Source organism: Gossypium hirsutum, chromosome D07 (genome assembly GCF_007990345.1).
Source record: "Gossypium hirsutum isolate 1008001.06 chromosome D07, Gossypium_hirsutum_v2.1, whole genome shotgun sequence".
Classification (NCBI taxonomy): Eukaryota; Viridiplantae; Streptophyta; class Magnoliopsida; order Malvales; family Malvaceae; genus Gossypium; species Gossypium hirsutum.
The window spans coordinates 1,998,638-2,009,663 of record NC_053443.1 but is presented as its reverse complement, the minus strand read 5'-3'; the positions used below and the strand labels follow the sequence as shown (position 1 = coordinate 2,009,663).

Below are 11,026 nucleotides of genomic sequence, written 5' to 3'. Positions count from 1 at the left end.
CTAGGTTTTGTGTTATTATTTTTTCATGATACATTGCAAGTTTTATAAAAAAAATGAGCTAACAAATATATCAATACGTCGTAACTCCGAAATTTCCAAAATTTTAATTTAGAAAATTCAATCAAAACTCTTAAGAAGTTATATTTAAGAATTATATTTTGAATTTTTATAAATTTATTTATGGTAAATACTTTATGAACTTTTATCCTATCCCGTTGACAAAAAATATTATTATTGTTTTTATAAAATATTTAAATGCTAAAGTGGAAATAGAATTCTACCCCTGATTTTTTTCTTGAAAAATAAAAATAAATTATTATTTAATAAATACATCACCATCACGAAATTTTCAGTTTTTTTGTTTTTAGTTTTAAAATATCAATTGTTTAAAACATTATCGTACAATTACACTTGAAACAATTATTGATTTATTATCGAAAAAAAAATTTATAAGTAACAACAGACAAACAAGCCTATATATTTAAAAAATTATAAAGAGTCAAAACCTATCAAACCTGCAGTATATAACTGGGAAAAAATCAGTGATTCCGGCAGCTAAAATTCACCAAATTCCTGATTATCCAGCTAAATTTCTGTAGTTTTCCGATAAAAAGGGTGATTAAAAAACACTGATATTACACTTACAAAGTATTGTAATTCTGAAAATTTTGGTTTAGAAGTTCCAAAGAAATGATGAGTGCTGGGAAAAACCGTCGCCGGCGTAGTTTTGATCATCGTCCATGTCGTCATCAACCGGCGGCGGTGGAGGAGGAGGATAGAATTGATCGCCGGGTAAATGACCCAGCCCTGGATAAAACCCATAATCGGACGACATCCCTTCATTGGAATCCAACATGCTCAAAAACGAGGACCAATCCGTCCTCGTTTCATGGCTTTCTACTTGCGTCGCAACTCCACCGTCCGACACCGAAACCGACGAAGACGTCGTGTATTGTTCTACAGTCCGGTCCGTCATCGCATTGTTGTTATTAACCGACTCGTTGGCAAACCTAGACGCCACCGCTTGGATCTCATGTGGGCCAAGTGACGTTGCACCGGCTATATCCGGTGGGTTATCGGGGAAGTTAAACTTTGCTCCATTGCCACGTAAACAATACTGAGCGGCGTCGAATGCCCGAGCGGCTTTTTCCGGCGAGTCGTAAGAACCTAACCAAATACGTTCACGGCTGTTGGGAAGTCGGATTTCGGATACCCATTTCCCCCATTTCCTCTTCCTTACACCCTTGTACTTTGAACCATTACCGGTCGGGTCCGAGCCATGGTTCGTGGTTGCCTCAGTCTGTGTTGGCTTCACCATGTATTTTTTCTTTTTGGAGGGGGGTTAAACTGTTTAAAAGATCCCTGAGCTTTGTGAGTTGAGAAATGGATGGTGAGAGTGAGCTTGGGGATAATGAAAAATGGCGGCTCTGTGCGAGTTATATATAGGGATCGGAGATGGGGGGAGTTTTTTGTTGAAGGGGGGATTTAAGCGTGTTGAAGAGGAGTAAAGAGCGCGCCGATCCGTGGCAAGTTTTTGGAAGGCCAAAAATTATGAAGAAACGCGGTAGGGACCGCAAGCGAAAACCACGTGCATATATAATGCAGTGAGTTTATTTATCTGTCAATTGGAATAATTTCATTATACATCCTCAAACTTTAAAAAATTTTAATTGAGTCCTCAACTTATCAATCACATTCTCCTATTGGCTTAACGGCAAACTTACTTTGTAAATCTTTTAAATATATATATAAACTCATGCATTAGTATATACCAAAATTGTATAATTTAATTTTGGACCTTGCATTCGCTTGTGAACTTTTTTCATAACATTATTGTCATATAATCTTTTCATAACAAAAATTAATGATGTCGTATTTTTTATATATTAATTGTTTAAAAATTAAAAACCGATAATTAAATAAAAAATTTACAAATGAATAAAAATATTTTAAGAAAACTTACTAATAATAATAATAATAATAATAGTCTAAGAGGAAGTGGGAAATGTAAGTTATCCGTGATGGGTCGGTCACCAGGAGATCCCCCCTCATGTGATAGAAATCAGGATGCTATTTGCAGTCTATTGGAAGGCGCGTGGGAGAGAAGTAAAAGAATAAAAAATATATATAATGATAAATTTAATTATGAATCTTTTAAAAAAAGTCAAATAATTTTTAATAAAAATATTAATTAAAATATTATTTTTTAATAATATTGGTCTGTTGTCAGTTTATGAGAACTTCTTATTTGCATGATACTATTTATTTTTTGATGTCACATTAATAATTAATTTTAACCCTAATTTCTGTTGATTAAAATATTAAAATAATTTTCTTTAAATTATAACTTATATTTAAAAAATATTATTATTTTTTGTTTTTAACATTAAGACTCAAGTTCAACTGATCCTACAATATATTATCTCATGGTAAACATGGTAGAGAGATAAAAATAATATTTGATTATTTTCCTATAAAATGCAAAAAAAAAAAGTAAAAAAATGATTCTAACACATATCAAGTAAAGGCCTTTCTTTTCTATATAAGTTAATGATATATAAAGGTTATATATGATACCATTATAGTATGAAAACAACATAAATAATTTTTTAAGCAATATAAACAAGTCTTCACTCTTCACCATTAAATTATGATTCGTAGGTATAAACCACGAGAGAGATTTATCTGGTTTTTAAATTTTAAAAAAATTATTTGTCTTTTTAGAATTTAAAATTTGTGTTTTTATCAAATTATCTTAAAATGGACGGAAAAGTTAATATTTTTAACTTTGTTGATGTGACATACACGTGGATGACGTGTTAATAATTAATTATTTTAAATTTTTTAAAAATTAAAAAAAATAAAAATATTTTTAAAATCATTAAAATTATTGAAAAACATAAAATTAAAAAATAAAAATATTTTTTAATTTTTAAAAAACAATTAAATGATGATGTGTCATCCACGTAACAAACGTTGAGATTTTCACTCGTTTTGAGATGATTTAACAAAAAATGCAAGTTTAAATATTAAAAAATAAAAAATTAAATAGAGAACTAAAATAATTTTTTTATAAAATTGAATGGTCAAAAGAATCATTATGTCAAAAGACTTTCATTTGACATAATTCAACCGTCATGAATTAATTTGAGTAAATAAGACAACTAATTAATTTTCTGATTAAAATATAAAACTGGGTTTTCTTAAATTTTATAATCTATACAGATTTTTAAAATTGAAAAAATAAAATCTGATTGTGATAATAATGGTCGAAACGCATGCTAAGAAGTAGGGTGGGGATTCTAAGGGTCTGTTTGATTGAAGGAATTGATTTTCCGGAAAATCATTTCCAACTTTTTCAGCGTTTGATTGGCGGAAAACATTTTTCATTTGGAAAATGAACTCTAAAACAAGGGAAAATAGGTTACATTTTAGGGAAAATGTCTTACCCTTTCAATTTTCGTAAGACATTTTCCGTGCTCTCCTCTCTATCGCCTCCTTCATTCCTTCCTTCATTTTCGGTAGAAAATTGCTTCTGTTTATCGATTTTCCAGTAACTTGTTTTTTTAACACAATTACAAATAATTTATTTGATATTAATTTTTTTCAATTTATAACGATTAATATTGTAGCTTAATAATTGAGTATTATTATAAATAAATCATTGCAATATATGTAAAAATAATTTAAAATATAAAAATTTATTAATACATATCAATATATGTAAAAACAATTTTTTCGAAAAATATTTCAAGGAAATCTGCTAAACAGCCGAAAATATTTTACACAGATTCAATCAAACACCAGAAAATATTTTCCAGTAAATCATTTTACAGAAAAGTAAAACATTTTCCCGAAATCATTTTACGGAAAATATTTTACTGGCAATCAAACAGACCCTAAAACTGAAAAAGAACATAAGGGTCCCTGCCCCCTGAGTTCACATTATAAGTGTAGTCTTTATTGTCGTTGTCTAAGTTTGTACCGATTATAGTGAAAACCAAAAATGGGTAAATTGTACTACTAGTCACCTAGTTATTAGTATTTTTTTTATCACTAAATAATGAAAAGTTACAAAATGATTATCCATTTAGTTGACTTTTTCTTTTGTCATCCAACTATTTGAATTTTTCTTTTTCTGGTCACCCTCGTTAATGGAATTATAACAACTTTAACCCTTGAAATTTATACATTGTGTCAATTTAGTCTTGGTTTCAAAAAATCAACCTTCAACATTTACGCATTTTGTAATTTGGTGTTTTTGTCTTTTTGCAGTTCTACTTTTATTTGTGACATTAAGGGTTAATTTTAAAAAAAATGAGAAAAGATGAAAATCATTAACTTGGATTTTTGAGTGTTTCCTTTTCTAGTATATTTCCAATCAAATTTAGTTGATAGATTTATTTATTTTTTAACTTTTTAGCTGAAAGGGTTATAAAGAAAAGTAAAACTGAAAAAGAAAGACCACATTACGTAATCTGTAAAATTAAATTGACACATTGTATAAATGTTAAGAGTTAAAGTTATTATTATACCAATTTTAAAAATGATTTTGTCATCTTCCCGTATGGCTAGTGACAAAAATTCTCTTTTTTTTTTTTGCCTTGAAACAAAAACAGAAGGGAGTCAAATGAGGCATGTTGCCTTTGTTTTCATTAATGGAAATGGTGTTTTATTTATTTGAATAGTCTCACTTATTCTAGAATTACATAATTTCATTGACACAAGCAATGTCTCCATCTTTATTGTGTGTATTTACTTATAATAACAAGTTTTATTCTATTTTGATACTCATTTGACCCACTGGTCCCAATTTAGGGTTCAGCTAAACTAGGAATGTCCTACATGGCTTCAAAAAGTTTAGCAGTCAAAAAGGGGAACCAGTGTGCTACATTTAAATGGTATTGTATAGTTAAGTACAAATTTATATACTTTAGTTCTCAGATTGGTCCTTATAGTGGTACTTAAATTATTAAATACAAGCAATGTTATGTTTTTGTTTGTCCGTATTTTTTGGGTAAATTAGAATAAAATTAATAGTTTATATACCACTTATGATAAAAAAAATCTTTAAGAATTTGAGTATAATTCAAGGAACAATTTATTAGTAAAGCTTTTATAAAATAAAAAGTAAATTGGGGGAGGATTGGGATTTGTGTTCCTAAACACATCTTTTAATAAGTAGTGCTAGTTTAACATTACTTTTCAAGAGTGACGCTCAAAAGGGTTCTTTAAAATGTTTGTTTAAAATTTAAATGTTTAGTATGAGTTAAATCATTATTTGGAGTCTAGACTTGACAACTTTTAAAAATTAGGGTCTAAATTTTTTTGTCTAAGTTAAGCCTTGAACGTGAAAATGTTCTCAAATTGGGGTTTGAACTTTTTTATTATCCAAGTTAAGTCTTGAATTTAGCAGTTTTTACCATATTAGGGTTTGTGTTAACATTAATGGGAGACAACATTAATGGCAAACAATACAAATTGGTGCAAGTTTAGCACCCTAAAGTTGACTTTGAAAAAGTGGCATGGGATAATTTTTTTTGGTCCTTGAGATAATGGGCTATTTATTGTTTGGTCGTTAAACCTCAACTATAAATAGGCCTTCTCATTTCTCATTTCAATTCATCCCAACCAATCTTTCTCTCTTAGTTTTCTCTCTTCTCCCATTTGAGAATTCTTAAGGAATTCTATTTGTTTGTAATACTTTGGAGATAGTAAAGTTATCATCTGGTGTTAGTGCCCGAGGGCGTAGGTATAATTTACCGAACCTCGTTAAATCTCTTGTGTTCTTTCTGGTCCTATTTTTCTTTCAATATTTGAGGGTATAATAGTAGTATTTAATTGTGCTATTAAATTACTATAGAAGGGATATTCTGTCTAAGGAAAGACTTGGTATTTAAGAGATCCATGTGATCCACCTCTCTTCCCTAGGAATTGAACTTTGTGTGATTTTTTAGTACAATAATTTACACGCTTCCGACCCTATTGGAACAACAGTTTGAACCCTTTTTATTATTATTATCTAAATTAGTATTTGAAAACTCTAAAGTTCAAGTCTCAATACGAGAATAATTGCTAAATTTAAGGCCTAAATGTTCAAAACTCAATGTAAGAACAATTGTCAAGTTTAGAACTTGACTTGAAAAAAAAACCAAGCTATAATATGAAAAGAATTGTTAAGTTAATATCTCAAATAGTGATTTAACCAGTACAATCTTGTTGTGGAATAATCTTGGAATTTTTTAAAATATATGAGAATGATTTTGAAATGCCTTGTGGAAGACAGATAGTTGACTAGTAATCCAAAAAGTGAAAAAAGTAAATTTGCTTGAAAGCGAATGAAAATGAAATATTGAAGAAAAAAGAAGGAATTTTCTAAATTGGTGAGATACTGCGGTGGCTAGTTACGCGCTTGCAAAGTCAGACCAGGTACTCTTATTACTGTCTTTTAATGACAAAACAATGACCACGAATGGCTTGATTCAGTTTCCTCGGTGAAGTCGTGTCCTAATTTAATTAAGCACTGTGATTATTTCGAAACAACCAATTAACTTTTTTCCCTTAAGGTTTAAATTCATAATCTTATGTTTATAACCCTTTAATAAAAAACTTATTGGTAAGTGCTTCACATTTTACAACTCACATAATATTAATAGAAAGGGAAGGAAAGGAAATGCCAAACCGTCCAAAATAATTAGAATAATTGATTTTTTTTGGGTTAATGTATACTTTGTCACTGAATTTTGCCCATCATATTTAGTTGGTATTTTGAATTTAAAATTTGTCACATTTTGGATGATACAAAGCTGTTATAATGTGATGATATGGTACTTACAGTTAATAGTACGATGATTCGAAATTTTGACAGCCTTTTCCCATTTTAACATGTTTAACTTTTGATTAAATCTCATTAAAGAAGTAAACGTAGAGATATTCCATGACCAACATTTTAAAATAATTATCATTGTTTGCTCATGTAACTTGGAGGGGAAGGGAAAAGTTTAAAGTGTTAGAAGTTGCTTATTTTTATCTTTGTCTCTCCAAGTGATTTGAGGTTGTTGTAAAACCTGCTAATGGTGGGATTATTGAGATTATTTATCAGAGAATTTTGTGCAGATAATTTCAACATTTAATTCAAGTGATAAAGCTTTATCTTGTGACAGAAGATTGTGCTATTCATGGCCTATATATTGGCAACTTAATGGCAATATTGGTGAACATTTTTTTAAATGTCTTTGGAGAGTTTTATTGAATGTATTGTAAGATATTTTGGAGAGAGTGATTTGTAATAATTTGGGTTTAATATTGGGATTATAAATTTATATTAGTGTAAGAGTAATTCGAGTTTTAGCCAATGGTTGATCCAAACAAATTGTAGAATAAAATCATTTTTAAGAAAAACTCTGTCTAGAGTGGAATTATGTTAACAAATATTGTCTGTTATCTCTTCTTACTTTATATATTGCTTCTTTTTATCTTTAATTTTTTTTTTTGTATGATTATGTCCCAAATTTTTGAACGGATGCAAATCGAAGCTTTTTATATATGAATTTATAGAAATATTATTTTAAATTCAAAATAAATATCAACAAATGAATATTCAAACAAACCAAGCTGCAATAGATTTTTCATTTTTCAAAGACACTATTAAGAGACATTTCAAGATTGAAAATACCATCGCTTTCTACACTGCAAATGTAGTGATTTGCCAAACTCTATTTTACGCGTTTGCAAAGTCAGACGGGTAATCTTTGAGTTTACTTTTAACAGTGTGTTTAGAATAGCTGTTACTGTACGTGGTTGGTTTGGTTTCCATGGTTTGAACATGTCCGAATTCAAGCAATGTCATTTTCTACAATTCCTAGAGCTAGGGGAGCTATTTCTCACCGCAAAAGCTTCACTTCCATTGTAAGAATTTACCCTTTTTTATTTTAATTTCTGATTTTCGATAATCACAGCAGATTTTGATTAAATTTGGATTTGAGTTGAATCAGATCCTTAAATGGTTACAAAATTCTGCAAATGCTGATTTGTTTATCCAAAGATTTAAACTTGAGATATTACTTAAGGAATTACCATTCGATCCTACGAACGTTAACCCTTTTTAAATTGACATGATGTGTAGGGTTTTAAGACAATTGACCCAAAGTTGTATTATTACAGGGAGGTCCTATGTTTAATGGGTTAAAGCTTCTTTAGAAGATTCAATTCTCAAAGGAGATAAACAAGTTCTCTACTCAGCATAGCTACTTAATTTCATGCTCTCTTGTAAGGAAATTAATTTCATTTTGTTGAGCGGGATCGACTCTTTCGAAAGAAGTATTCGAAGTGTCATACTCAAGAATGCCGATTGGATCCCTCAACAATGGGAAGTATTGTTTCTTGGAAAGGGTTTCGTCTCCCACTCCGCGAAAAGCTGTGTACGGTTCACGGATTTGAATCCCACCAAGGGTGAGACACTCACGTGACCTCTTGGTGAGTGACCATATGCCCATGTACGGTTGAGGCACTCCCCTCCGTGAACCATACATGGCTCTTCGCAAAGTGGGAGACAAAACCCTCTTCCGGGGGCAAAACCTTCTGTTGTTGAGGGATCGGATCGGTGTCCTCGAAAACGATACTTCGAAGATTTTTCCTGGAGGAGTCTTCTCAACACATTTTCATTTTTTTATACAATTAAATCATCATATGCTTTTTGGGTCTAATTGTGATATTAATCCCTTTATTAAGCTGAAATTTAAAGTTTAATCCCTCAAATTTAATTTAGCATAATTTGATCTTTCTATACGATTATTAGTAGGTTCAAATAATAAAAAATGTTATTAAAGTGATGGCATGGATTTTCAAGAATCTATAAATCAATTTAATGGTAACCGTTAACACTGTTATCAATTTAAATTTACTAAAAACATCGTGAAAAGTAATGAATCAAATTATGTCAAATTAGAAAGATTAAATCTTAAATTTCAATACAATAAAAAAACTAAAATTATAATTAGACCATTTTATTTGGTACATGAAATCTGTGACTAAGCTCATTATCTTAAAATTATGGTCTTGGCTAGGTCCAACCTGAGACACTAAAAACAGTGCAAGACACCAGTGCCAGGCAATTTGAATTGATGTGAGCACAGAGAGTCCTGAAACCAAGTTTGCTGATCTTGGTGCGGATTCCCTCTACACGGTATATTATTTTCCGCTCTTTTACCCAAATAGTCTAAAAAAATATTATATTTACAAAAATAACTCAAGTTTAAAAATAATCATCAAAATAACTTAAAATTAACAGTAAACACTCTTTTTTACACAAATGATTGCCTAATCATTGTGCAGACTTAAAAAAATTATTTTTTTTGGATTTTGGCTTGTCAATGGCCGGAACCCATTTATTTTTTTAAAAAAATTATATAATACTGATATACGAAAAAGAAAAAAAAATTTGGGTGCTGGCCTGTCAATGGCCGGCACCCAGTAAACAGTAAAATTTTTTTTTCTTTTTTTTCGTGTCAGAGTCAGATATAAAAATACAAAAAAAAATTTTGGGTGCTGGCCTGTCAATGGCCGGCACCCAGTGAACAATGAATTTTTTTCTTTTTTTTTCGTGTCAGAATCAGATATAAAAATACGAAAAAAATAAAACAAATTGGTGCAGGCCTGTCAATGGCCGGCACCCAGTGAACAGTAAAATTTTTTTTCTTTTTTTTCGTGTAAGAATCAGATATAAAAATACGAAAAAAAAAATTTGGGTGCTGGCCTGTCAATGGTCGGCACCCAGTACACAGTAAAAAAAATTCTTTTTTTTCGTGTCAGAATCAGATATAAAAATACGAAAAAAATAAAAAAAAAATTTATAGGACTTGGGGGATTTTAATATATAAACTAAATTCTAAATTTACAAAAAAAATATATAGGACTTGGGGGATTTTAATTTTGTAATAGTAAATAGGAGGAAATAGAAATTTTTTTTATTTTTATATCTAATTCTGACACGAAAAAAAATTTACTGTTCACTGGGTGCCGGCCATTGATAGGCCAGCACCCAAAAATTTTTTATTTTATTTTTTTCCTATTTTTATATCTGATTCTGACACGAAAAAAAAATTACTGTTCACTGGGTGCCGACCATTGACAGGCCAGCACCCAAAAAAAATTTTAAATTTTTTTCGTATTTTTATATCTGACTCTGACACGAAAAAAAAGAAAAAAAAAATTAATGTTTACTGGGTGCCGGCCATTAACAGGCCAGCACCCAATTTTTTTTTTCTTTTTCGTATATCAGTATTATATAATGTTTTAAAAAATAAATAAATGGGTTTCAGTCATTGACAGGCCAAAACCCAAAAAAAAAAATTTAAGTTTGACACAATGATTAGGCAATCATTGGTACAAAAAAAGAGTGGATACTGTTCATTTTAGGTTATTTTGGTGATTGTTTTTAAACTTGAGTTATTTTTGTAAATATAATATTTTTTGAGCTATTTAGGTAAAAGAACCTATATTTTCTTTTTGAAACTACCAAACACTTAATAAATTTAAAGTTTGAATCTCAACATTTACTAATAATATTTTTGAAATGAAATCATTTCAGGTGGAGATCATGATGGCATTAGAGGAACAATTCGGAGTTTCGCTCGAAGAAGGTGGTGCTGAGAACATCGTGACCGTCCAAGACGCCACGGGCTTGATCGAGAAAGTGAAGGTTGCTGCTGCATAGGTCACACTTAAAATACAAACCCCACAAAAATAAGAGTGATAAAATTTTTACAACAAGGTGGCATTTTTCATTTGGACAAGAGGGCAATTTGTTTGTTGTAGATGTGGGTCTTAAATTGTAGCCTCACTTGTCTCTTTGTTCTTTCAGTTAAAATAATAAAATAACCAGATGATTGTCAAAGTTTTAAGTTGTAAATATGTATATTATACTCCAATGGCTGCAATTGTTATACTTGTTTAGCACCACACCAAATATAGGGGAGAGTAAAAAATCGGTTTTTTTCGGTTTTGATTTAGTCAGTTGGGGCAGTTT

At 30.1% G+C, this 11,026-nt stretch overlaps 1 protein-coding gene and 1 pseudogene across 1 annotated transcript; one reads left to right on the top strand and one right to left on the bottom strand.

The window, feature by feature from the left end:
* Positions 1-415: 415 nt before the first annotated feature.
* On the bottom strand, positions 416-1,426 carry LOC121219230 (ethylene-responsive transcription factor ERF017). Its single transcript, XM_041097018.1, has one exon. It carries the CDS (start codon positions 1,316-1,318, stop codon positions 674-676), a length of 645 nt encoding a protein of 214 aa, XP_040952952.1. The 5' UTR covers positions 1,319-1,426; the 3' UTR covers positions 416-673.
* Positions 1,427-8,529: 7,103 nt separating this feature from the next.
* LOC121219472 (acyl carrier protein-like) lies at positions 8,530-10,714 on the top strand (annotated as a pseudogene).
* Positions 10,715-11,026: the final 312 nt, after the last annotated feature.

Coding starts and splice junctions, on each gene's coding strand:
- LOC121219230 (XM_041097018.1), bottom strand. CDS start 1,318: ATGGTGAAGCCAACACAGACTGAGGCAACCACGAACCATGGCTCGGAC.